The sequence below is a fragment of the Aedes albopictus genome, chromosome 1 (assembly GCF_035046485.1).
Source record: "Aedes albopictus strain Foshan chromosome 1, AalbF5, whole genome shotgun sequence".
NCBI lineage: Eukaryota > Metazoa > Arthropoda > Insecta > Diptera > Culicidae > Aedes > Aedes albopictus.
In genome coordinates, this window is record NC_085136.1 from 77,387,888 (window position 1) to 77,415,269 (window position 27,382).

The 27,382-nt window shown below is 45.0% G+C and overlaps 3 protein-coding genes and 1 long non-coding RNA gene across 5 annotated transcripts in view; 2 read left to right on the forward strand and 2 right to left on the reverse strand.

The window, feature by feature from the left end:
• The first annotated feature begins 442 nt into the window (after nt 1–442).
• LOC115258249 (U3 small nucleolar RNA-associated protein 25 homolog) lies at nt 443–2,911 on the forward strand. The gene has a single exon (XM_062845509.1). The coding sequence runs from the start codon at nt 539–541 to the stop codon at nt 2,888–2,890; it is 2,352 nt and encodes a 783-aa protein (XP_062701493.1). The 5' UTR covers nt 443–538; the 3' UTR covers nt 2,891–2,911.
• A 175-nt stretch (nt 2,912–3,086) lies between these two features.
• LOC109422032 (large ribosomal subunit protein mL40) lies at nt 3,087–3,929 on the reverse strand. Its single transcript, XM_019696671.3, has 2 exons — nt 3,772–3,929; nt 3,087–3,705 (listed from the first exon to the last, which is right to left on the reverse strand). The coding sequence occupies exons 1-2, from the start codon at nt 3,795–3,797 to the stop codon at nt 3,126–3,128; spliced, it is 606 nt and encodes a 201-aa protein (XP_019552216.3). The 5' UTR covers nt 3,798–3,929; the 3' UTR covers nt 3,087–3,125.
• A 2,515-nt stretch (nt 3,930–6,444) lies between these two features.
• The window catches only part of LOC109422030 (pre-mRNA-processing factor 39), a 42,215-nt gene continuing 21,277 nt past the window's right edge, over nt 6,445–27,382 (forward strand). Inside the window, exons 1-5 of the mRNA XM_019696669.3 lie at nt 6,445–6,535; nt 7,930–8,066; nt 8,304–9,618; nt 12,271–12,380; nt 12,445–12,570. Of these exons, the coding sequence (XP_019552214.3) occupies nt 6,490–6,535; nt 7,930–8,066; nt 8,304–9,618; nt 12,271–12,380; nt 12,445–12,570 (1,734 nt within the window). The 5' untranslated portion in view covers nt 6,445–6,489. The remainder of the gene's footprint in view (nt 6,536–7,929; nt 8,067–8,303; nt 9,619–12,270; nt 12,381–12,444; nt 12,571–27,382) is intronic.
• On the reverse strand, nt 15,910–21,777 carry LOC109621957 (uncharacterized). 2 transcript variants are annotated; one of them, XR_003894612.2, is made up of 3 exons: nt 16,884–21,759; nt 16,721–16,823; nt 15,910–16,646 (listed from the first exon to the last, which is right to left on the reverse strand). It is a non-coding gene; the product is annotated as an uncharacterized LOC109621957 (long non-coding RNA). The 2 variants fall into 2 exon arrangements; XR_009996081.1 differs by having other exon boundaries at nt 16,721–21,777.

Below are 27,382 nucleotides of genomic sequence, written 5' to 3' on the forward strand. Positions count from 1 at the left end.
GGTTGATGATGGTTAATGACTGCGCGCAAGTCAAGCGTAGTTTTTGAAACTGGCCAAAACAATAATTAGAAATTTTTATTTTTATTCTTTTCGGCAAGTTAACGAGCCAATCGCAACAAAAAAATACCTGATTAATTTATGAGATTTGTATTGCTTCTGCGACTGCTTTTGAGCCTTTTTTGGTACCAATTTCTCATATCTCCAATTTGTCGAACAAGTACCTTTTCAAAAATTACACGAGATCCTAGCAAAACAATCGTGCGTGGACTTCTGTCAGTTGACGCCGCTGCTGCGATCAGCTGTTCTGAAACGTCTCGTGAAATGGCTTATTGCTGCAACAAAAAGCCTTTTCATTTTTTCTAAATTTTTTGAGCACCCCTCGCGTTTGACATTTTTAACCACAACGTGCACCGCATAGTATGTTTACCTTCGTCGTGCGTGTTCCAGGCGTGTTCGAAACATCGACTCGAATCAACATCGCGGAATTTCGATAAAAATCGGTTGAAAACCCATCGTCGTCGTCGGTTCAAGGCACACGATGGCCAACAAGCCTCGAAAAGGACAGCAACACCAGCATGGTGGTAAGAAAGGTCGCGGCGGCAAACCGCCGCTATCCGCGGCCATGAAGAAACAACGTCGCCGAGAGCAGGCCCAAAAGGCACCGGTTTCGCGCTTCCGCAAGAACCTGCGCCACATGGAGCGCAGCAAGGAAGCGATGGAGGCGTTGAAGCGCCAGCAGGACGCCGAACGGAAGTACAAACAGCGGATGAATTCGGCGGTGGAGGCACGGGAACGGGATTTGGACGGGGAAAGTGAGGAGGAAGAGGTGGACGAACGGGAGGATGACTTCGAGACGCTGGTGAAGACGTTGAACAGCGGTCGGAAGGGGGCGGGGAAGCGGGAGGAGGCTATCGAGAGTGAGGAAAGTGAGAGCGAAGAGGAGGAGGAGGAGGGTGAGGATAGTGATGTAGAGGAAGAGGAAGTTGAGGAACCAAGTAAGGAAGGAGACGATGAGATGGAGGTCGGTTCTGAAGATGATTCGGATGGGGATTCGGAGGAAGAAGTCGATGTTGAAGACTCAGAGGAAGGATCGGAAGACGAAGAAGGCATCGAGGGGGATCCGTATATGGCTCACATTAGCCATAACATCAGTCCACAGCTGTTGGAGTCGATATCGGTCAGTCCGGCTGTGGTCCAGAAGAGCACGATTAAGTTCAAGAAGCTGGGACAGCTGATGATCGAAATTCCCAAAGATCGTAATAAGGAAAGTAAGAAATCTGTACTACTGGAGGACGAGGAAACATATGCCCCCGAAGGAACGGTTCCAAAGGCTTTGAACCTGGCCGAGTTAGATCCCAAGAAGCTTTTCCTCAAGGAACGGATCCAACGCCATCTAGAGCAGCCGATCTTCACCGAACTACAAGCCGAATGTTTTTCAATCTTGAACAACTACCAGGACTTGTACTATCCGTCGAGGACCTTGGACAACGGGGAATCCCTGCGATTTGTCTACTGCCTGCACGCGTTGAATCACATCATAAAGTCCACATCGAAGATCCTCCATCACAATTTGAAGTTGGCCGAAGCGGCTAACAACAAAAAGCAGAAGAAAAAGATCAAGAACGCGATCAGTTCCGCTCAAGAATACCGCGATCAAGGCCTGGTTCGACCGAAAGTTCTCATTGTGGCGCCCTTCCGGAGTTCGGCATTGAAGATCGTTGAAACTCTGAAGAAGCAATTCGCCGGAGACGAAGCCAAGGCCGTTACGAACTACAGCCGTTTCCAGGCCGAGTACGGAGGGCAAACGCTCTACTTTCCGAAGCACAACCCAAAGCCGGAGGATTACGAACGGGTGTTCTCCGGTAACACGGATGATAACTTCCGGATCGGCATATCGTTCAGCAAGAGTTCCATGAAGCTGTACACCAAGTACTACAACTCGGACCTGATCCTGGCGTCCCCGCTGGGTCTCCGAATGACCATTGGTGCTGAAGGCGAAGCCGAGCGAGACTACGATTTCCTGTCGTCGATCGAGTTGCTAATCCTGGACCAGGCGGAGATCTGCATGGCTCAGAACTGGGATCACGTGATTCACCTGATGGATCACCTCCATCTCCAACCTCAGAGCACGGAACACACGGACTTTTCACGCGTTCGCTACTGGTGCCTTAACGGGTGGTCTCGCTTCTACCGCCAAACGCTGCTTCTGTCCTCGCACGATCTTCCGGAGTTTCGTTCCATCTTCAACAATAAATGTGCCAACTATCGGGGGAAAATCCGCGCCGCTAATCCAGTCAAAGCCGGTTCTATTCGACACGTTGTCGTCCAGGTTCCGCAGACCTTCCACCGCATCGAGGTGACCTCCCTGGACCAGTCCTTCGATTCCAAGTTTCAGCACTTCACAACGGTGCTTCTTCCCCAGCTGAGATCAATCACCATGGCTCGTTGCCTCATCTACGTTCCGTCCTACTTCGATTATGTCCGCCTACGGAACTACTTCAAAAAGGAGGAACTCAGCTTCGTCCAGATCTGCGAGTACTCCAAGGATGCCAAGATCGCCCGAGCCCGGGACATGTTCTTCCACGGCAGCAGCCACTTCTTGCTTTACTCCGAACGATCGCACTTTTTCCGCCGCCCACGCATCAAGGGAATCCGCCATCTGGTGTTCTACCAGCTTCCGGCCTATCCGCAGTTCTACGCCGAAATGATCAACCTGATGGCCAACGAGTACCAGAACCGGAAGGACGGGATCGATGCCAGCGCCATGACCGTCACCGTGCTCTACACCAAGTACGATTTGTTGCGGTTGTCGGCCGTGGTCGGCTCCGAACAGGCGGTTAAGATCGCCGCCAGTCCGAAGGCGGCGCACACGTTTACCACCCACAAGTAGATAATAAATGATTTCGTTGAAGTTGTAAGTGTACCAAATTTTGTCGAAAGAAGCTCCAGAGCTTATGAAGTGATTCAGGTGTAATCGAAACCCTACAACAGCAAATTTCCTGTCCGTTACCTACAAGCGATACTGTATCCTCCGTCCTTATTGTTCCAGGGACCCATGTGATACCAATAAATCCCACGACTCCAACTGTCCTAAATCAACATCCAACTCTTATTCGCCTTCCAATTCACTCGAACTTCTTCGACACATCCAGATACTCACCGTCGGGCATTTCGTACCCGTCAATCGGAGGCGTGGCCACCGGCCCTACCGCTTTGAACGGCACCAACCCCGCATCAACCTGGACCGCCTTCTGGTACAGCTCCTCCGACTCCAGCCGCAGCTCGTTCAATGCCTTAGTCTGCGCCGCCAGCACCCGATCGATCAGCTGGTAGTCCTGCAGCTTCTGTTCCATCCGATACTTAGCCCACTGCTTCTCCAGCAGCACCCGATCTTCGAGCACCTCCGGACTCACCTTCACCCCGGTTCGTTTGCGTTGCTTCTGCTCGTCGATCAGCTCCATCGGAACCTCCAGCTCTTCGACCGGTTTCAACTGGCGGGCATTCTTCTCCAGCCGGCGGATTTGCTTCTCCAGACGTTTGCGCTTACGCTCCTCGCGTTGCTTCAGGATTTGCGGGTCGATTTTCTTCTTTTTCTTTAGCGGTTCCGCGCACAGAATCGGCGTGAAGTGGAAGCTAGTGACTGGACCGGTGTGGAGGGCGCGCCACGCTAGGAAAGTTTTCGTCGGCTGCGAGTTTGTGGCCGTCCTGAAAAAAAAAGCACCAAATGAATAACGAAATTTGATTTTACTCGGGAAACAGTTGCTACCGTACCTTAAAATTGCCCCGAACATCGACATTCTGTATGTAAATTTCAATTTAAAGCACTATTTTTAAGTTTATTACAAATTCTTTCGTCTTTCATAATCAGCAAACACACGAATCCAGAAGAAACTGCAGCTCGCTCGCGGATCAAAACATTCCCGAACGTCAAAAAATCGAGCAGCCGCTCGAAAAGGCTTCATGAAAGGTGCATGTACTTCAATCTATAAAATGATTGCTGAATCTATAAAATTTATATGGCGATTACCCGCTCAGAAATTTTTACTACACTCAGCCAAATAATCTCAAGATTTCCATAAGACCCAACTTATGAAACGGTCTTAAAATAATTCATAATGATTCGGACGAATTTCATAAGCCTGGAACACATAGCGTCCGTTCCGTCGAGGTTTGCGTTTTTTTGACAGTTTTCCCATGGGAAATGTGTCAAACTACTGTCACGCACACGCAAACGTATACATTGTGTGGGCACTATGGTCCACTGCACGAATTTATTCTGGCATGCTTACTCCCACACGAAATTTGACGTTTGAGAGGTGCCAACACCGCCCAAACGTCAAATTTCGTGTGAGAGTAAGCAGGCCAGAATAAATTCGTGCAGTGGACCATAAGGTCACTCTATGACGTAAAATCGTCTCACAGCTTGGCTTTTATTCATGTTTAGCAACAAGGTAAATATTCTCAAGCGTCGGAAGCCGTGTGGATAAAATACGGGCTCGGTGATCCCGACGTTTATGGATCGAATCCAGTCTGCATCATTTTAAGATTTTTTTGTTCTTTTCATAAGTCTATATTATGAAATTTTTCATAGCAAGCACGATCAATTTCCATAAGGTATTCTTATATCATCCATAAGAATTAGTTATAGCAAATTTTCATAAGGTATTTCGATGAATTTCGCTAGTTTTTTTTTCGCTGAGTGTAGATATCTACACTGAAATGAAAACTCCATTAGTTTTTATGTGCACAAAGCAGATAAAAGCAAATCGGTGGCTCAAATTCTCATTTTATATGCGGCATTTAGATTTTAAAATGTTTGCATAAAATATAATTGTTTTGCACATACTTTCCATATGCAGAGCTATGAATTCTAAAAGTTCCGGTTTTAGATTTTGACGCTTCATGGGGGAAAGTCAAAACAGTTTCATTCTCCTTCTCACCCCTTCACTAGAGTCCCTATAATTAGAGTCTGGCGGACTGTCACTTTCAACCGGAGCCAATCGAGCATGACGTCATAGTGTTCTCACCGATAAATGCTACATCGTGACGTCATGCTCGATTGGCTCCGATCGAAAGTGACAGTCCGCCAGACTCTAACTAGACTGACTCTACCCTTCACCCACCGTTTAGTGACGCCAACCGATTGCGATCCCCAAGAAACGTCAAAATTCGAATCGGTTTATTGTGCCCGCCGCCGGATGCTCGCGGATAAGTGGATTGGGGAATATAGTTCCAATTAGCTCTGTAAACCATGTTCTACATTCGACTAAAGAACCGATTTAATGCCTGTGTTACGGCTTATCCACTTATCCGCGAGCGGTAATGGCGTCGGCGGACATGCCAACCGGTTCGGATTTTGACGTTTCTTGGGGGAAAGTCAAAACAGTTTCACACTCCTCCTCACCCATCCACCCTCCGTTTGATGGCGCCAACCGATTGCGATCCCCACGAAACGTCAAAATTCGAATCGGTTATTTGTGCCCGCCGCCGCCATTATTGCTCGCGGCTAGGGGCAAGACAGATACAGCGAGAGTAACTCTGTTATCGAAGTGTTGCTCAGTATTTCTCTGGATAGCTCTGGATCACTCAGATCTGTTTTTCCCGAAGTGTTGCCTGATACTATCGCAAAACCAAAACAATATTGCCCGATAGCCCGCTGTTCGAGCAGTTTTAGGGGTGTATTTCGACATATTTCTTCGAACTAAGGTAAAAAGAGTAACTCACAATTTCTCAGAGTTGCACTCGTTCGCACAGTGTCTTGCCCCTAGGGCACAACCAACCGATTCGAATTTTGACGTTTCGTGGGGATCGCAATCGGTTGGCGCCACCGATCGGTGGGTGAAGGGGTGAGGAAGAGAATGAAACTGTTTTGACTTTCCCCCAAAAAACGTCAAATTCCAAACCGGTTGGATATGCTCGCCGCCGCCATTACCGATCGCGGATAAGTGGATAGTGTTCATTTGCGTGGGCGGGCTGCTACGAAACATTAAATCACAGACAAATAGACGTATCACTTGGGACAAAATGCGATAAACATAATCGTCACGGAAACATAATCACCTTGATAATCACCCAATGCTAACTACGCTGTGATACGCACTCATTGAATACTAGGATCCTAGATTGAATAGATGGCGGTAGTGAGCAAACGTCAACAGGAGTAAAAACAATGCGAGCACCATGAGCGCGCAATTTGCGAACTATGGAATATTAGAATAATCCGTTAAAAAGGGATACGATGGGAAGTGAGTAGAGTGAGACGTCTGTTTGTCTGTGATTGAATGTTTTTAAATTTTTCGAAAAAGGCACAAGACCTCTTGAGCCGTTTTCAAATAATGATCCAGAAATGGGTGCACAATTTTCCTTTGCCGTGCATAAATTCAGCAATTCAGCATAACTGTCACACAGAGCAAGCCGTCATCGCGTCGCTCCGGCGGCGAACAACCGATTCAGCGCAGAACAGACAGACAGACACCAGACGAAAAAAAGATGGCTAGTGTAAGTGATGAAGACGTTCCCGTTCCGGAAGAAACAGGTAATTTTAGTTGCAAATGGCAGTTTAATCGCGGCAAAAATATCGTTAAATTGTAGATCAGTTACCAGTGAGTGGAAAAAGTATAAAATTGTCCGGCGAAAGATGTTTTTCTCCGCGAAAAACATCTTTTCAAGTTGTGGTTCTGCACGGTGCGGACGACGGCGGCTCTTCCGCCATTAATTTTTGTCGCGTATGCTGTTTTTTTTTTTCTGCTTCGATGTTCGTTTAGCCGCCTGATGCTTGTGTTGCTCTTGTTGCTGCGGTTACACGCTCGTTCAAAACTACTCTAAAATGAGTAGTTTTCGACTCACTTTGGTAGAAAGTGGAACAGCTCAAAAGAGAGTAATTCGGCTTTACTCACTTTAGAGTAAACTTGGATTTTGTCAGAACTGAGTAGAAACTGAGTAACTTTAAAATCGCGATTTTGTAAAGTGAGTAGAAATATTTTTTTTTAATTTTTCTTTTACTAGAATACAATAAGAACAAAATTATGGAAAACAAAAATTAATATTTATTAAAAATGATTGTAAATACAGAGTTGAATACATTGTATTCGCAACGATAATGCGCGGTATTCTCAAGCTTGTTTGCAACTACGGCAATCTGGCGTTGCGATGGGATACGGGGATACTCCGGTACTCTGATGCATTCTGGTCTTGATTCTGCGTAATTTAAGATTTTTTCATTACTTTCGACTTATTCAAATTATTTGACTTACTTACTTGACTGCGTGCTTAATTATTTGCACCGAGATTTGCTCTTAGGAGGAAGGCGCCATACAGGAACTTTGTAATTACTTTTAATGAAAATGCCGTCTACTTGTTTTCGCCTCTTTGCACGAATTCCTGGAATAATTAATTGCTACAAGCAAAACTATAGCTGTGGAGAATAATGGAACAAACAAAGAATAACTTACCAGCTAAGCAACAGGGGATATTTATTTTACAAAATTAATAGAAGTAACTCCGGGATTCTTAATTTCTTTCAGACCCAGGATTTAACTTAGCAAAAACATAAAAGATGACGGTTAGCGGCCCGAAATTTGAATGTTGCTACTCAAAAAACATGTTCTGTCCTGATTTCAAGCCGCTGAGTGAAAAACAACTCACTTTGGAAAAAAATAAGGTCACTCAGAAGAGAGTAAAGTCCCAATTTTAAAAGTGTGAGTGAAAAATAACTCTGTTTAGAAAAATACTGTCACTCACTTTTGGCAATTTTCAATGAAGTTCAAAACTGAGTCGAAAACTACTCACTTTAGAGTAGTTTTCAACGAGCGTGTTACCGCCGACAGCAGAAAGATTAGCGGGTTTCCCCCGTTTCCCCGCGTGTTTATCAACAACACTAGCTGCGGCGTGAAGTGCTGACTTTGGATTTTGTTTTGCGATTGTTTGTAGGTCGTAGAAGTACCCGTTCCAAACGAGGTAAAACTCCTCAACCGGTGGCTCCAACACCGACGCGGTCATCTCGACGGAACAAGAAACAGCCGGAACCGGAGGAAGTGCCGGAAGAGAAACCCGTCGTCGTGGAAGAGGTAAGTGTTTATAATGCGTCCTTGATTTATATCTCAAATTAATGATGATAAACCATGCGATTATAAGGGGAAACGCGGCGTTGTTCCGTTTCCTCCCGAGAGATGCAGATAGCCTTCGGGTGATTTGCGCTTCAAAGAAGACCTCGCAAGGGCCAACTGATCGAAGATTTGCTTTGATAATAATCCTTTGAATTGTACCTTCCAAATTTTGGATCTAATTGTGTTCTTCCTTTCCAGCCCGTTGTGGACTCGGACGAACCGGACACCAAACAGGTCATGGAACAGCTGCAGGATCTGATTGTCCCGGTGCTGGAGGGGCAGAACAAGGCAACCGATGAGAACAGCTCGACCAATCTCTTCGAGGAGTTCCAAGTGGACACGAAATCGTCTTCGGACAAAGAGGACCCCGGTGGCGCGCCGGAAGAAAGTGTCTTCATTGCCAACTTGGCTGCGGAGGAAAATGCTAACAGCCTTCCGTCGGTGGTTGATGAAAACTCAGCCTCCCGGCCGGCTGCTGTCTCGTCCGCTGATGAGGATGTCGTACTGAGCGTGCCGGAAGAGGTCCCAGAGGCACCGGAACCCCCTTCGCTAGACGTAAACGGTGACAACGTCGACGAGGTGACCGGAAGCAGCGATCATGCTCTGGCCGATAACGTTGCCAATGGTCTCTGCGAAGAGGACGATTCCAAGAACACCGATCTGGATGCGGAAATGGTCTCGGAGGATGAACTCCCACAGCCAGTCCAACCTCAGGTTCATGACGCAGAGGAAGTCTCAGACGACGAACTGCCGGGACCCAATCGGGCCGAACTGCCCCCAGACGCGGAAGTTGTGTCCGAAGACGAGCTGCCAAAATCAGAAGTAGAGCTCCCAACCGGCACGGACAACGTTTCCGACGAAGAACTGCCAGCTCCCGAAGAGGCAGCGCTACCTGAAGATGCCGACAACGTTTCCGATGAGGAATTACCAGCACCCGCAAAAGCAGAACTCCCAGAAGACGCCGACAATGTCTCAGACGAAGAGCTCCCAGCACCCAAAAAGGCAGAAATTCCAGCAGACGCCGATAATGTATCAGACGAAGAATTACCCGCGCCCAAGACGGCCGAGCTCCCGGTAGACGCCGACGTCGTTTCGGACGAAGAACTGCCCGCCCCAGAGCCAGCAGAACTCCCCGAAGACACCGAAAACGTTTCTGACTCAGAACTCCCCAACCCGAAGAAAGCCGAACTGCCAGCCGATACGGATAACGTGTCGGACGATGAGCTGCCGGAGGCGAAAAAGGCCGATCTACCGGCCGACACGGATAACGTATCCGACGAGGAGCTGCCCGATTCGGCCAAGGAGAAGCGAAAGGCGTCCGGTGGGGCAGAGAGCGAGGAGGTTCCTAGCAAGAAAAAAGATACTGATAGCAAGGGAGCAAGCGAGAAATCGTCCAAGACGGACGGTAAGGAGAAAAAGGAATCGGCCAAGCGAAAGCTGGAAAAGGACGACGAGAAGGCGGACAAGTCCGCCGAGGCCCCGGAGAAGAAGACCAAAGTGGACGCTCCAGTCGGTAAGTCTAATTTAGACCATTGTTTTTGGTTGTATCCGTACTTTGTTGACGTCTGGATGAAACTAAAAGTGTAAGTTAATCTGAAGGAAGTCCAAATCCTTCCTGGTACCTGGTGACGAGGGTTTCTTTTGTGATTGGTCGCAGAATCCTTAAAAAATTACAAGGTTTGCAAGGATTTCTCTCGAAACCTTGTGAAGATTCCTCCCGGAATGAGCATTTCTTCTTCGAATCCACTCAGGAATCCTTCTGGAATCCGTTCAGCATTCCTTCTGGAATCCGTTCAGGATTCCTTCTGGAATCCGTTCAGGATTCCTTCTGGAATCCGTTCAGGATTCCTTCTGGAATCCGTTCAGGATTCCTTCTGGAATCCGTTCAGGATTCCTTCTGGAATCCGTTCAGGATTCCTTCTGGAATCCGTTCAGGATTCCTTCTGGAATCCGTTCAGGATTCCTTCTGGAATCCGTTCAGGATTCCTTCTGGAATCCGTTCAGGATTCCTTCTGGAATCCGTTCAGGATTCCTTCTGGAATCCGTTCAGGATTCCTTCTGGAATCCGTTCAGGATTCCTTCTGGAATCCGTTCAGGATTCCTTCTGGAATCCGTTCAGGATTCCTTCTGGAATCCGTTCAGGATTCCTTCTGGAATCCGTTCAGGATTCCTTCTGGAATCCGTTCAGGATTCCTTCTGGAATCCGTTCAGGATTCCTTCTGGAATCCGTTCAGGATTCCTTCTGGAATCCGTTCAGGATTCCTTCTGGAATCCGTTCAGGATTCCTTCTGGAATCCGTTCAGGATTCCTTCTGGAATCCGTTCAGGATTCCTTCTGGAATCCGTTCAGGATTCCTTCTGGAATCCGTTCAGGATTCCTTCTGGAATCCGTTCAGGATTCCTTCTGGAATCCGTTCAGGATTCCTTCTGGAATCCGTTCAGGATTCCTTCTGGAATCCGTTCAGGATTCCTTCTGGAATCCGTTCAGGATTCCTTCTGGAATCCGTTCAGGATTCCTTCTGGAATCCGTTCAGGATTCCTTCTGGAATCCGTTCAGGATTCCTTCTGGAATCCGTTCAGGATTCCTTCTGGAATCCGTTCAGGATTCCTTCTGGAATCCGTTCAGGATTCCTTCTGGAATCCGTTCAGGATTCCTTCTGGAATCCGTTCAGGATTCCTTCTGGAATCCGTTCAGGATTCCTTCTGGAATCCGTTCAGGATTCCTTCTGGAATCCGTTCAGGATTCCTTCTGGAATCCGTTCAGGATTCCTTCTGGAATCCGTTCAGGATTCCTTCTGGAATCCGTTCAGGATTCCTTCTGGAATCCGTTCAGGATTCCTTCTGGAATCCGTTCAGGATTCCTTCTGGAATCCGTTCAGGATTCCTTCTGGAATCCGTTCAGGATTCCTTCTGGAATCCGTTCAGGATTCCTTCTGGAATCCGTTCAGGATTCCTTCTGGAATCCGTTCAGGATTCCTTCTGGAATCCGTTCAGGATTCCTTCTGGAATCCGTTCAGGATTCCTTCTGGAATCCGTTCAGGATTCCTTCTGGAATCCGTTCAGGATTCCTTCTGGAATCCGTTCAGGATTCCTTCTGGAATCCGTTCAGGATTCCTTCTGGAATCCGTTAAGGATTCCTTCTGGAATCCGTTAAGGATTCCTTCTGGAATCCGTTCAGGATTCCTTCTGGAATTCGTTCAGGATTCCTTCTGGAATCCGTTCAGGATTCCTTCTGGAATTCGTTCAGGATTCCTTCTGGAATCCGTTCAGGATTCCTTCTGGAATCCGTTCAGGATTCCTTCTGGAATCCGTTCAGGATTCCTTCTGGAATCCGTTCAGGATTCCTTCTGGAATCCGTTCAGGATTCCTTCTGGAATCCGTTCAGCATTCCATCTGGAATCCATCCAGGATTCCTTTTGGAATCCGTCCAGGATTCCTCCTGGTTTCCGTCCGATATTCCTCCTGGAATCCGTCCACAATTTCTCCTCGAATCCGTACAGGATTCCTCCTGGAATCCATCCAGGATACCTTCTGGAATCCATCCAGGATTCCTTCTGGAATCCATCCAGGATTCCTTCTGGAATCCATCCAGGATTCCTTCTGGAATCCATCCAGGATTCCTTCTGGAATCCATCCAGGATTCCTTCTGGAATCCATCCAGGATTCCTTCTGGAATCCATCCAGGATTCCTTCTGGAATCCATCCAGGATTCCTTCTGGAATCCGTCCGCGATTCCTCCTGGAATCCGTGCAGGATTCCTCCTGGAATCCGTGCAGGATTCCTCCTGGAATCCGTGCAGGATTCCTCCTGGAATCCGTGCAGGATTCCTCCTGGAATCCGTGCAGGATTCCTCCTGGAATCCATCCAGGATTCCTTCTGGAATCCGTCCGCGATTCCTCCTGGAATCCGTGCAGGATTCCTCCTGGAATCCATCCAGGATTCCTTCTGGAATCCGTCCGCGATTCCTCCTGGAATCCGTCCGCGATTCCTCCTGGAATTCGTCCGCGATTCTTCCTGGAATCCGTCCGCGATTACTCCTGGAATCCGTCCAGCATTTCTTCTGGAATTTATTCAGCATCCGTTCACGATGCGTCCTGGACTCAGTCAAGGATTCGTACTGGATCCGGCAAGATCTTTTAGTCAACTCCTTTCAACTTCTTTTACAGAGCCCGAGAAGAAGAAACTGCCAGATCTGGACAAATACTGGAAGGCAGTCAATGATGATTCCACCGATTTCACTGCCTGGACCTATCTCCTTCAATATGTTGATCAAGAGGTAAGCTGAACACCATGCTTCTGGCATGTTTCGATATTGAACAAAGCGTTCCTCTACTTCGCAGAATGACATCGAAGCGGCCCGCGAGGCGTACGACGCCTTCCTGGCCCACTACCCGTACTGCTACGGCTACTGGCGCAAGTACGCCGACTACGAGAAGCGCAAGGGCAGCAAGCGCAAGTGCGAGGAGGTAAGTGTCGATCAATTTCTTCCGACTGATTCATTCTCGTGTTTTTTACCCTCTCCCGACCCCGTTTTTTTCTGTGGTATGTGAGACATAAGCGAGCGCGCCAGACGAGAGAGGACACGGTACTTCCGAACATAGAACTTCTTCTTTCCATCCTCAATCTGATCATCCGACAGAAAAGATTCCATTCAATTCATCTTCATCCCACCTCATCATTTCCGTTTTCGGCAATCCTTGGCCTTGTGTTTGGAAATTTTCTCACACACACGTACACACGCTGACACCCAAACTCTACACCTCATTTCCCACGCGTGTCCACTCGTTTGCGCCGCCATGGAGTTCGGCAGCGGACCCGTAAAGGCAGCAGCACTGGCCACTTTGTACATCCGGTGTACACGATGTGATTTGCCGCACGCTGGTTCCGAGTTCAAGTGCTCTCAGTGTTCAATCGCTTCTCTCTGTGATATATTCTTCATTTATCAAATATGTATTGTTAATTACTTCTAGAATGTATTGTAAAAGTTGCCTGAGGTCGTCGGGCGACTTGTTTATCTTTGTAGTACAAGTATTGTGATTTATTTAGAAAATTGAAGTTTTCTTCTGGTAAGAATATACAAACCAAGAGAAGAGTACAGAGCATCATCCTGTGGATTCGAAAGAAACTGAATTTGGACAGTTGACTTCCGGTCGGTCGACAGCCAGTGTCTGTAGGGAACCATATCCATCATCTTCACACCCGAGAGGCACGCCGTTTCTTAGTTGCCTTCAAAAGTTTTAGTGGGCTTCTTTGTTTCTTAAATTTCTCCCATATCATTAAAAAAATTTCAGTAATTCTGCTAAAAATACTTAAAGATGTTTGTTATCATTTATTATCTAAAACGTTACTGCTTACTATTAATTGTAAACTGTCCCTAATTGGCTATTTCAGCAATCAGTTGTTGCCACAAGCCTTGTATCACGTTAAATTTTTTTCGATTTACCAATACAAATTGTATTTATCTGAACAAATATAAACTGAGCAACTTATAAACGGCGTGGTCTTAGCCTGTCTAAAAGACAAATCAAAAAAAAAAAAAAAAACGGTGTGCCGATCATTATCACTCACATAGAGTTGGCTCAGTGATTGTTGATAGGATTAGTTTAGCATAGGACGCGATCAAATAGGAAAAAAAAAACTAAAAGCGCAGATTTTCCTTCAGCCGCTCGAGCAGTTAGAATATAGCTATTATTACGTATTTGTATATATATGTTGGTGATTGTGATTGAATAGTACCGAACACTTCTTTGTTTTGTTCGAAACAGCAAGAGTTCATTAGCAAAGCAATTTATTAGCATCTATTGTTATTCAAGTGTAAAACTGTTATTCGCTCACTGGTCCAATCGAACGTTGCTCTCGCCTCGGTGTGCAGTAAGTATGGCAGAATGAAATGAATATGATACCGTTATGACATGTAAAATATGTATCCTAGGCTTAAGATAATGCTAACCGTAACCAATCATTTTTTTAAATTACTTCCCATTAGGTTCTAGGTGGACATCGCACCGTTGGAGTGCTCAGTTTTGTATCTTATCAGTTTTGTCGGAAAGCCATGTACATAACCGGATGTTTGCGCTCCTGGAAAAGTTTTCCGATTTGATACAACGATGCAAAAATCCGCGTTTTATCCAGAATATGACGGATCTGATGTATCGAGATGGTCTATTACATTCAATCTTGCATGTCATACTTACCCATGTCAGGTAGGTCACTGAAAAAGTTTCATGTTTTGCTTGAGGGTTGCAACATCGTCCGGAAACGCATCCGCCTGTGCTAGTGTCCATAACGTCTTTTCCGCTCTCTGAATTTCCACGTTAGTCAGCCCAATACGGTTGCCTAACTAGGTGACTTCACATATACGCTTCCCGTAGCTCCTAATTGCTTTCATCGGTACCTTCATCCGGAATCTTCAACCAATGCTCTACGCTGTTGTAGAAAAATTCTAGTCCCTGGAACCAGCGGCTGTCTACGTTGTATGAAGGGTCTTCGCCCCACTTCGTGGCCACGTTAATCTTCTTAGAAACCCATCGCTATTCTTTTAGACAAGAAAATTTCCATACCTCGTCGACCCTGAATGCGACAAACGTGTCCGACTTGATCCACGAACAAACTGTCGATGAATCACTCAAGAAGTAAGTTTTTTTATCTTTATTAACGAGATTTTTAACCCTAGGCTAGTTCATATCGGGATCCACGCTTTACTTCCCTTCTGAAGGAAGAACTCACATTTTGTGAGTTTATCGGGAGTGGGATTCGATCCCAGGTCCTCGGTGTGACAGTCACGTGTTCTAATGATCCAACCAGGTCCGGTCCACCAGAAGTAAGTTTTCCGGACCTTCAGCGAACCGGGCTTCTTGCAACGCAGTCATCAATTACAGCCGCTGAATAGAAAATCCTCGAAGTGACGCGACCTTCGTCTTTGAAGCAACAAATGCTCCCATGAACTGACCTCGAAAAAAGACGCCCTCTTCTGGTAACCAGCCATGCCCAACGCTCGCTCGAATCCTTCCTTCTCCGGTAACAAGTCCTTCAACGGTTTCTGATGTACTTCCCCAAGCTTCTCTAGCACGTTCTTGTCACTCGACATCCAATTCCGAAAGTGCGCCTCAATCACTTCTCTCGCCACTTCACACACTTCTTCCGTACACTCAGCGAAGTAAACTATCGAAATTCATCAAAATACCTTATGAAATTTAGCCATAACTGTAAAGTATGGATACCATAAGATAAACTTATGAAAAGAACAGAAAAATCACAAAATGATGCAGACTGGAATCGATCCATGAACGTCGAGATCACTGAGCTCCTGCCCAACCCACGCGGCTATCGACGCTTGAGAATATCGTGTTGCTAAATGTGTATAAAAGCCAAACTGAGAGTCGATTCTGCGTCATAGACCGACCTTATGAAAATCGTTCTAGCCGTTACGAATTGTTTAAAGGCCATTTCATAAGGTAGAACTTAAGATAATCTTAGGTTTATTTGCCTGAGTGTAGTGTCGAAACTGTCTATACACTCCAAAAAATCCAAACGTCAAGGCTACGTGAAAACATACGTAGCTTTTTTCCATCGCACTTTTCACTTAGCAGCTACGTGAATAGAAGGTGACGAGAAATGAATGCATGAACCGATGAATTCTGCCATTCCACTGGAATACCCGTAGCATTTACGTGATTGTTATGTGGGTTTCGCCAACTGTTTCAATAGAACGGAAATGAAGTTTCGGTACTTTTTATATACAATAAAGATGAATACCACCACATTTAACGCTGATTTTAACGTTTGTTTGTTTTTCGAATGCTCCGGATAATTTTAGATCAATTACTAAAGGGTAAACGCATTATTCTTCGCTTCTGCTATACCTAAAACTCACTTCTTAGTTTCTTCCGTTATTTCGTTGTGTATGAAAGGGCTAGCACCAAAGCAGAAGCAAAGAATATTGCGTTTACACTATATAATTGAATAAATGCATTATTTTGTAAATAGCAAATGTTAAGTAGGTATACTACAATTCAATTTTATTTTAGCAATTACAGTTGTACATTAGTCGTGCAAGCTGTTCCTAACTCTAAAATACTATCACATTTTTTTGTAAACATGCTGGGTAGCTTAAAAGCAGGTAAAAAAGCACTTCCACTACGGGCAAGAACGTTTCTCGTAAAGCTGGAAATACCATCAGCAAGGACTAGAGTCCCTATAATTAGAGTCTGGCGGACTGTCACTTTCGACCGGAGCCAATCGAGCATGACGTCATAGTGTCCTCACCGATAAATGCTACACCGTGACGTCATGCTCGATTGGCTCCGATCGAAAGTGACAGTCCGCCAGACTCTAACTAGACTGACTCTAGCAAGGACTGGTGAAATCATCTCGGCTTCGGGAACTGGTTCTCCAGATGCTGATTCAACCACCGCCCAAAAGTGGTTGTTGATGTAGAACGGGTGCGGTGGCAACTGAGTGGGTAAGTGAATGTGTCTTTATCAATGAGCCGTAATCAATAACCCGCCGGCAAAGCCGACACCAAATCGGTAATTTTGGATTACTGCAAAAAATCAAAAAGAATCCAAATTTGCATAGGATATTATTTTTAAATTGAGAAAATAATCGTTTACTTACGTTTCTTGTTCGAAAATAATGTCGAAGTGTTTGAGCCGACGCTCAAATGGTTGCGGATATGGTCCGAAAAAAAGGCCAGTAGGGGTAAAATCAACTCCACATTCTATGCAAATGTTAAAATTCGAGTTAACACACAATATAACAGCACTTTTGATCAGTTTACCTCAAATATTCCCTGCGAATAGGCCAGAATGTTCAAATTAGCTAGCAATTCTCAAAGATTGTTTTCAAAGACGCCATCTTGAAACACGAGTAGAGTACGGAATGAATATAGTATTCATTCAGTTGTCAAAATGAATTTTGGGTTGCATGTGAATTTCACCTAAGGTAAACATGGAAACAGAGTAAACACAACTAGTTGTTCATTTAAGCTTGATCGATATACCGATGACTGCTATATTTGTCAGGTAAATTTTGGAAAAGTTCATTTTAAGTTGGTCTACGTGATTTTTCACGTAGCCTTGACGTTCAGATTTTTTGGAGTGTATAAGTCGTTCACGAAGTGCCTTTCGATGACTGTCGCAGCACCACTGGGTAGCTCCTGTTCCTGCTCTTGCGTGTTCAAGTTCTTTGTGTGTTGCGAATGAACTGGTGAGCAAGCCACATCAAACATTGCCACGTCAGAAACCATGATTTTCATTGGAAGTTCAAGGGAATCCCGATACGGAAACAACAAAGTACAGCGATCTTGCTGACGAATTGTGATTTGCTGAGCATCTCCTTGATATCTGCTGCGGGAACTGCCACTTGTCGCTCCCGGTATGGGAACATTATGGACAACAACGGTGTAAGAAGATTGAGTCACTTCAACTATATCGTTGCTGCCGCATACCAGATGATTCTTACCTTTCTTCGTAATTCGAATCTTTCACCTGCTTCTGCTGTCGCTAAATGGATATACCCCTTGCTTAGAAAATCCGCTATGCATTTGCTTCCTAGCGCTTTCATACAACTCCGGTTTCTTGGTTAAACGTTTTTCCAGGCACCTGATTCGACGTTCTGCCATCGGTCAACTGTCCGGCATCTCCACGTAGTCATGTTTCCACAACAGTCCCGTCTCGAACTTCGCCGATTGTGGATATTAGGATTTCCAGTGCCCGTTCTTCTGCTCCTTTCGCAGCTGGTACAACCGCTACTCCCATGCTCTCGATGTCGAAAAAACGGCGAACGTACTCGTGCTGATCAACGACATCGAATTCGTTTGAGGTTTTCGTAAACTGACGCATACTGCCCATCCAATGATTGTGTTCGTAGCTGTAAGCTCGTTCACTTTTCCCCTTTCGCAGCTACACAGTGGCTAGGAGATGAGAGTTGCTCTGACCGATAAGGATTCCAGGTACCGCGGATCTGAAGCTCTCCACCTTTAGCTTATTGCGTTGGTCCTTTGCACATGGGGTCCATGCTTCGTGCCCATTAGCGTGGGACACGAAATGACATTTTACTCCTGTACACTTTTTGAGTTCCATTTTGACCCCATATCAACTGTGCAAAATTTCAGCTCGATCAGAGAAACTATATTTTAGCGCCAGCCGTTTTAAGTTTTCATACGATTTACTGTGGGCCCATATAGCCGAGGCGGTAAACGCACGGGTATTCAGCATGACCATGCTGAGGGTGACGGGTTCGATTCCCGGTCGGTCCAGGATCTTTTCGTAAAGGAAATTTCCTTGACTTCCTTGGGCATAGAGTATCTTCGTGCCTGCCACACGATATACACATGCAAAAATGGTCATTGGCAGAGGAAGCTCTCAGTTAATAACTGTGGAAGTGCTCATAGAACACTAAGCTGAGAAGCAGGCTTTGTCCCAATGAGGACGTTACGCCAAGAAGAGGAGAGAGGAGGACGATTTACTATGGGGAAAATCACTTTTTCAAAGAAAAATCGCCACAGGTTGCCCCTTAACCCCTAAAAATATATCGATGAATGATTTCTGCTGGAAATTTTGCGAGGAACAAACCCTCTGAAGACCGCAAAGCGATCTAAGGCATGTGGAAAAAGTTATTGACTGAAACCCGAATGGCATGCCAACGTTGTTTAACATGTAAGGAATAACAATAAATAATAAAATCACGTCATTTTATCGATCGGGTAAGGCTTAATAACTTTTTCCACGAATGTCGCATCGCTTCGCGGTCTTCGGAGGTCTGATTCCTCGTGAAGTTATGTACAGAAAGCATACAACGATGTTGTTGTTGTTTGTTTATTACCAGGGATTTTAACCTTTTATGGGTCATTCATCCCGTATACAACGATGTATTTTTAGGGATCAATGGGTGACCTCAAGCGATTTTTCTTTGAAGAAGTAAACTTTCCCCATAGTAAATCGTATGAAAAACTAAGAATGGCGGGTGCTAAAATATAGTTTCTTTGATCGATCTGAAATTTTGCACAGTTGATATGGGACCAAAATGGAACTCAAAAAGTATACAGGAGTTAAAGTTTTCCCATTTTTTATATTTTCCCATATAAACCGTGTACCAGGCTAGTGCCCATAGAGGACTACCGGTCTAATCAGCGTTTTTGTAGATAGTTAACTTCGAGTGACTGCGAACTTTGTTCGATCAACTCTGCCTCAGGAATGGATAGAATAAAGTTCAACTTGCTCAAAAGCCTCCCAGACGTCGCAAAGAGGCGCTTGTTGAATTTGTTCTTGGAGAGCAACACTGTTCCGGATGACTGGAGACGAGTGAGGGTTATAGCCATTCAAAAGCCAGGGAAGCCCGCGTCGGATCACAACTCGTACCGTCCTATTGCGATGTTGTCGTGCTTACGGAAGCTGCTAGAGAAGATGATTCTCCATCGGCTCGATACATGGGTTGAATCGAACGGCCTCCTTTCAGATACTCAATTCGGTTTATGCAGAGGCAAGGGAACGAGCGATTGTCTGGCGCTGCTTACTACAGAAATTCAACTGGCCTACGCTCAAAAATACCAAATGGGTTCAGTATTTTTGGATATTAGTGGGCTTTTGATGCAGTTTGCGTTGATGTCCTTTCAGACAAACTCCACGAGTGTGGGCTTTCTCCGATTTTAAACAACTATTTAAACAACTAGTTGTCTGAGAAGCACATGTTTTTCTCTCATGGAACCTCGGCAACTTCACGAATCAGTTACATGGGTCTCCCCCAGGGATCGTTCTTAAGCCCCCTTCTTTACAATTTTTACGTCAGAGATATCGACGAATGTCTCGTGGAAAATTGCACGCTACGACAGCTTGCGGATGACGCCGTGGTGTCTATCGTCGGACCAGAGGCGGGAGATCTACAAAGGACCATTGCAAGATACTCTGGACAATTTGTCTGCTTTTGCTGTAAAGCTGGGTATCGAATTCTCTCCGGAGGAAACTGAGTTAGTTGTCTTTTCTAGGAAGCGTGATCCAACCGATCTACAGCTTCAATTTTTGGGTAAGGAACTCACTCAAGTTCTTTCACATATGTATCTAGGGGTCTGGTTCGACTCTAAAGGCACCTGGGGAAAGCACATTAATTATCTGTATCAGAAGTGCCAACAACGAATCAACTTCATGCGTACACTCACCGGAACATGGTGTGGAGCCCACCCGGAAGATCTGATAAAGCTTTATCGTACAACGATACTGTCGGTTCTCGAATACGGTAGCTTTTGCTTTCAGTCCGCCGCGCGAAAACACACATCCTGAAGCTAGAGCGTATCCAGTATCGTTGTCTTCGGATCACGTTATTTAGGCTGCATGAACTCGACGCACACAATGAGTTTGGAGGTACTAGCAGCAGTACTTCCTTTATAAGATCGCTTCGTGGAACTGTCGTTAAAATTCCTCATCCGCTGTGCTGTGAGGTGCTGAATCCATTGGTAATTGAAAAGCTGATTTTATGACAGTGTACTCGTACATGACTGGAGGTTCACCCTTCATTGAATGTTCCCAATCGCGATTGCACTATAGGTTTTGATCTGACCATGATCCAAGAAATCCGTGGAATCCCAGATGCGCTCCGATCGGAGCACATTCTAAAATCAGTTGCAACAGAAGGTTTTTCACTGACGGGTCAACAACAAATAAGGTACACCGGGGCAAGTTGAAACGGGTGGGGCAAGATGAAACACGAAGTTTTGAAATAGATTTCAAAACAATTTGGAATTTTTTCTTTCGCCAAAAAATTGTTTGAATCAAAAACTATGTGTTATGGCATTCAAGCAGTTCACCATCATTGGATAACATCATGTTAACCCGCTGTTTCATCTTGCCCCACCCGTTTCAACTTGCCCCGGTGTACCTTAGTTCCACTGGATTTGGTGTATTTAATGGGTGTTGAAGGGACACAATGTGGACAAGTGGAGCAACAATACTGGGATATCAAATAAAGACACGAGGTGGACAAGTGAAACAACAAGACGGGGATATCAAACGAAGACTTCAGCTTGCTTCAAGAAGTCGTACACAAGCTTCATATACTCAAGATCAAGTTTACCCAACACATCTCTAATGTCTTCCTTTTCTGGTTTCCCTCGGGCCCTGAGGAATGCACATAAATCGGATCTGGCAATACCGTATTCGGGACACTCCCACACAACATGGTTGATATCTTGATAGCCTGCACCACAGCTACAACGATTGCTATCTGTGAGCCCTATTCGATAAAAATGCGAGCCCAGAGAGTAGTGATTGGACATAAGTCGACACATTATCTTGATAAAATCTCGACCCATATCCAACCCCTTGAACCACGCCGTCTTCGATACCTGTAGGAGAATTGAATGTAACCACCTGTCCAACTCTCCTGCATCCCATTTTTGTTGCCAACTGACCAAGGCATGCTGACGAGCAATCGAAAAAAAAATCATTGAAGACGATATGACGGTTATCAATATCGCCTTCCATAGCGCCCACCTTGGCGAGTGAGTCCGCTTTCTCACTGCCCGGGATCGACCAATGCGAAGGGACTCAAACCAAGGTGATGTTATATGCTTGATTCGATAGAGCACTCAAAAATGATCGTATTTCGCTTAGGAAATAAGTGGAGTGCTTTACCCCTCATTGAGCGAATAGGCTCAATTGAACCAAAGAATAAAAATAGAAAGAATACCCTCTCTTGTCTTTTTCTATGCAAACGTCAAGCGATAAGACAAGTGGCGCTCTCTAAGCGTTTCAAGGTGGTAGCTCTATGTAACAGTGTTCGTGATTTGTCATAAGAGAAGGTGGTGTGCGTATGTTTTGGTATCTGCATACAATCAGTAACGCATACGCATACTACCGCATGAAGACTGAACTTTCATCCACAGATAGCGCAGCGTTAGTGTCCCCCCGAGCATCAGCGGAGTGGGCATTCTTGATATTCTTATTCTTTGATTGAACTGAGGCTATCCGTGAAAATGAAATATTGATCAGAGGGAAGAGACGCGATTCGCTTTAACCTTCATCCAGCCAACGTACATTTTCCACCTTCGGAAAAGCACAAAAATGGTCATAACTTTTTTGTTTTTCGATGGATTTTGATGAAATTTTCACAACTTCCCGAAAAGCTCTTCTAATTTATGATGCCGGGGACATGGGTGCCTGGTCCACATGGTTCCGGAGTTATTCCGGATTGTCTTGGGGTACCAAAATTTGTCACATACTTTGCGCAACGTATATCTCAAGATCCCGATGAGGTAGAAATATAGTGTCTTCGGCGAATTTGTTCAGCAGGTTAAGAACTAACTGGCAACGGTGACTTTGGTTCGCGATTCGGCCGCTAGGCGGCGCCAGTGTCAAAAATGTTCAAATTCTCATATCTCAGAAACCTAATAAGATAGAATGATGCTTTCTTCGGCAAAATTCTTCAGCAAGCTCGGAACTATCTGATGGTGAAGTCTTTGGTTTGGGATTTATCCGCTAGGTGGCGCATTGTATCTGAAAAATTCAAACACGTATATCTCGATACCCTGATGAGGTACAAGCATGCCGTTTTCAGCAAAGCTGTTCAGCAGGCTAAGAACTATCTGGCAACGGCGAATTTAGTTCGCGATTCGGCCGCTAGGCGGCGCCAGGGTAAAAAATGTTCAAATCCTCATATATCAGAATCCTGATAAGATAGAATGATGCTGTCTCCGGCAAAATTCTTCATCAAACTCAGAACTATCTGATAGTAAAGTCTTTGGTTTAAGAATCTTCCGCTAAGTGGCGCCAGGGTAAAAAATCTTCAAACATCTATATCTCAGAATCCTGATAAGATAGAATGATGCCGTCTTCAACAAAGTTCTTCATCAAGCTAAAAACTGTTTGAGTCTTTGATTCGTGATTTATTCGCAAGGTTATTCGCTACACCGTCTTAAACCATCTTCAGACAAATTTTGTCACACCACAATAGTACTCCGTTATTTCTCCAGGAGTTCTCCTGAAAATCCTCCGGATTTCCTCAGAGAATTTTCCCAAGAATACCTCCATGAGTTCCTCCGGGAATTACTCAATGAATTGCTCCGGGATTTTCCTCAGGAATTCTTTCAAGAATTTCTCCAGGATGGATTTCTCCGAGAATTTCTTCAGGAAATCCGCCAGGAATTCCTTCGGAAATTTCTTCAAGAAATTGTCCGGGAAATCCTCCAGAAATTCTTCCAGGAATTCCTCCGGGAATTTCTTCAGGAAAACTTCCGGTTTTTTTTTAATCCACTCAGATTTTTTCTAGGAAGTCTCCCTTCAGGAAGTCTTCCGTGATTTTTTTTTCACAAAACCCTCTGAGAATTTCTCCAGCATTTCCTCTGGGAATTTCTCCAGGAATTCCTCTGGGCATTTCTCTAGGAATTCCTCCTTTGTTTTCTCCAGGATTTTCGCCGGGAATTCCTGCCTGGAATTTCTACAGAAATTCCACTAGGAATTTCTTCAGGAAATCCTTTTAAAATTTTTCCTGGAATTCCACTAGGAATTTCTTTACGACTCCTTCAAGGGAATTTCTCCGGGAATTCTTCTAAGACTCCCATCAGTAATTCCTCCACTGCTTCCTGCAGAAATTTGTCCAGGATTTTTTCCGGGATAATTTCCAGTAATTCTTTCGGGTATTTCTCCAGAAATTATCCCGGGGATTCCTCCAGGAATTCTTTCAAGGGATTCCTCCAGAGATTCTTCCAGAAATTTCCTTCGGGAAATCCCCCATGAAGGAGGATTCCCTGATAAATTTTCCAGAGGAATTGCTGGAGAAATTACCAGAGGAATACCTGGAGAAATTTCCTGAGGAGTTCCTGGAGGAAATCCTAGAGGGATACTCAGAGGAGTACTTGGTGAAATTCCCAGAAGATTTCCTGAGAAAATCCCGAAGATTTCCTTTTAAAATTTTCGGTGGAATTTCAGAAGAGTCCCCGGAGGAATTCCTGAAAGAATTCCCGGAGGATTTTCTGGAAGATTTCAAGACAAAAAATCCCAAAACCATTCCTGGAGGATTTCCTGGAGAAATTCCCGGAGACATTCTCGGAGGAAGTCCTGGAGCAATTCCCGGAGGAATTACAGGATAAATTCCCGGAGGTATTCGTAAAGGAAGTCCTAGAGAAATTCCGGGAAAAATTCTCGAGGGTTTTGTGAAAAAAAATCACGTAAGACTTCCTGAAGAGATTCCTGGAGCAATTCCCAGAGGATTTTCTAGAAGAAAAAAACGTCAGTTTTCCTTAGAAAACTCCCGGATATATTCCTGGAGAAACTCCAGAAAAATTCCCAGAGAAATTCCTAGAGAAATTCTTGGAAGAATTCCTATAGAACATCCCGGAGGAATTTCTGGAAAAATTCCCAGAGGCGCTCATAGACGAATTCCTGGAGAAATGCTCAGTGAAATTTCCGGAGAAAATCTTAGAAAAAAGTCCGGAGGAATTCCTGGAAAAATTCCCAAAAGAATACCTGCAGAAATTGCCGAAGGAGTTCCTGATAGGAAACTCCTGAAGGAGTTCCTGATAGGAGTCTTAGATGAAATCCTGGGGAAATTTCCGGAGGAATCCCCGGAGGAATTCCTGGAGGATTTCCTAGAGGATTTCCCAGAGGAACTTCTGGAGGATGTCTCCTAGAAGAGTTTCTGGAAGATTTCCTGAAGAAATTACTGGAGGAATTCCCAGTGGAATTCTTGGATAATCTCCCAGTAGAATTCCCGAGAAATTCCTGGAAAAATTCCCGGGAGAGTTCCTGTAGGAATTCCCGGAGACATTCCCGGAAGAAAAAAACGGAGCAAAAGAAGCAATATTGTAGTGCGACAAAACTTGTCTGCAGAGGGCCAAAGACGGTGTTAAAGTATTGCCTCTTGTACTCGACCGTCTACTATCCTGCCAAATGGCTCTTAGCTTGCTGAACAACCAGATACGTCTTACTTCCTCTTAACTTTCGGAACAATTTGCTGCACGTTTTCCGTTTTCTGAGATAAAATTGATTGAATGTTTTGATTGCTGGTGTCACCTAGCGTCGCCATTGCCGGATAGATCTCAACCTGCCGAACAATTTTATAGCTTGCTGAAGAACTTTGTTGAAGACGGCATCATTCTATCTTATCAGGATTCTGAGATATAGAAGTTTGAAGATTTTTGATCCTGGTGCCACCTAGTGGACGATTCTCGAACCAAAGACGCCATTGCCAGATAGTTCTTAGCCTGCTGAACAACTTTGCTGAAAACGGCATGCTTGTACCTCATTAGAGTATCGAGATATACGAGTTTGAGTTTTTCAGACACAAGGCGCCACCTAGCGGATAAATCCCAAACCAAAGACTTTGCTATCAGATAGTTCTGAGCTTGCTGAAGAATTTTGCCGAAGAAAGCATCATTCTATCTTATCAGGTTTCTGAGATATGAGGGTGTGAACATTTTTGACACTGGCGCCGCCTAGCGGCCGAATCGCGAACCAAAGTCACCGTTGCCAGTTAGTTCTTAACCTGCTGAACAAATTCGCCGAAGGCACTATATTTCTACCTCATCGGGATCTTGAGATATACGTTGCGCAAAGTATGTGGCCAATTTTGGTACCCCAAGACAATCCGGAATAACTCCGGAACCATGTGGACCAGGCACCCATGTCCCGGCATCATAAACTAGAAGAGTTTTTCGGTAAGTTGTGAAAATTTCATCAAAATCCATCAAAAAACAAAAAAGTTATGACCATTTTTGTGCTTTTCCGAAGGTGGAAAATGTACGTTGGCTGGATGAAGGTTAATGCGAATCGCGTCTCTTCCCTCTGATCAATATTTCATTTTCACGGATAGCCTCAGTTCAATCAAAGAATAAGAATATCAAGAATGCCCACTCCGCTGATGCTCGGGGGGACACTAACGCTGCGCTATCTGTGGATGAAAGTTCAGTCTTCATGCGGTAGTATGCGTATGCGTTACTGATTGTATGCAGATACCAAAACATACGCACACCACCTTCTCTTATGACAAATCACGAACACTGTTACATAGAGCTACCACCTTGAAACGCTTAGAGAGCGCCACTTGTCTTATCGCTTGACGTTTGCATAGAAAAAGACAAGAGAGGGTATTCTTTCTATTTTTATTCTTTGGTTCAATTGAGGCTATTCGCTCAATGAGGGGTAAAGCACTCCACTTATTTCCTAAGCGAAATACGATCATTTTTGAGTGCTCTATCGAATCAAGCATATAACATCACCTTGGTTTGAGTCCCTTCGCATTGGTCGATCCCGGGCAGTGAGAAAGCGGACTCACTCGCCAAGGTGGGCGCTATGGAAGGCGATATTGATAACCGTCATATCGTCTTCAATGATTTTTTTTTTCGATTGCTCGTCAGCATGCCTTGGTCAGTTGGCAACAAAAATGGGATGCAGGAGAGTTGGGCAGGTGGTTACATTCAATTCTCCTACAGGTATCGAAGACGGCGTGGTTCAAGGGGTTGGATATGGGTCGAGATTTTATCAAGATAATGTGTCGACTTATGTCCAATCACTACTCTCTGGGCTCGCATTTTTATCGAATAGGGCTCACAGATAGCAATCGTTGTAGCTGTGGTGCAGGCTATCAAGATATCAACCATGTTGTGTGGGAGTGTCCCGAATACGGTATTGCCAGATCCGATTTATGTGCATTCCTCAGGGCCCGAGGGAAACCAGAAAAGGAAGACATTAGAGATGTGTTGGGTAAACTTGATCTTGAGTATATGAAGCTTGTGTACGACTTCTTGAAGCAAGCTGAAGTCTTCGTTTGATATCCCCGTCTTGTTGTTTCACTTGTCCACCTCGTGTATTTATTTGATATCCCAGTATTGTTGCTCCACTTGTCCACATTGTGTCCCTTCAACAATCGTCTGTATGTATCGTTACAGGTTGTTTGTCCACTCTACGTTTGACCAGCAGCAATACGCCACGCCAAGCTGCCACGTGTCAACGAAAAGCCCCATCACCCTATCCTTTCCTCAAATATTTTTGTTCCCCCAAACCTCGACCAAACCGCGAGTTTTACGGTTCCCCAAAACTAGCATAGTTTATTTATTTTATTTTATTTTATTTTATTGATGCACAAGGGGGTCATGGGGCCAAGTCTCCAATGCAAGTCCAAGAACTCACATCGTCCATAATACACCGTGGAATGTGGGAGTAGGCATTGCAACCTCTTTAGCCATGCGGCTTTTAAGTTTTGCGTGGCCTTAAAGAATGAGGAAAGGTGGGAGATTGATTTTGCGTATTGAGCTGTGAAAGAATGGGTTGTTAATTAAATGATCAACGTTAT

Coding starts and splice junctions, on each gene's coding strand:
- LOC115258249 (XM_062845509.1), top strand. CDS start 539: ATGGCCAACAAGCCTCGAAAAGGACAGCAACACCAGCATGGTGGTAAG.
- LOC109422032 (XM_019696671.3), bottom strand. CDS start 3,797: ATGTCGATGTTCGGGGCAATTTTAAG. Junction 3,706..3,771: donor ATGTTCGGGGCAATTTTAAG/GTACGGTAGCAA, acceptor TTTTTTTTTCAG/GACGGCCACAAACTCGCAGC.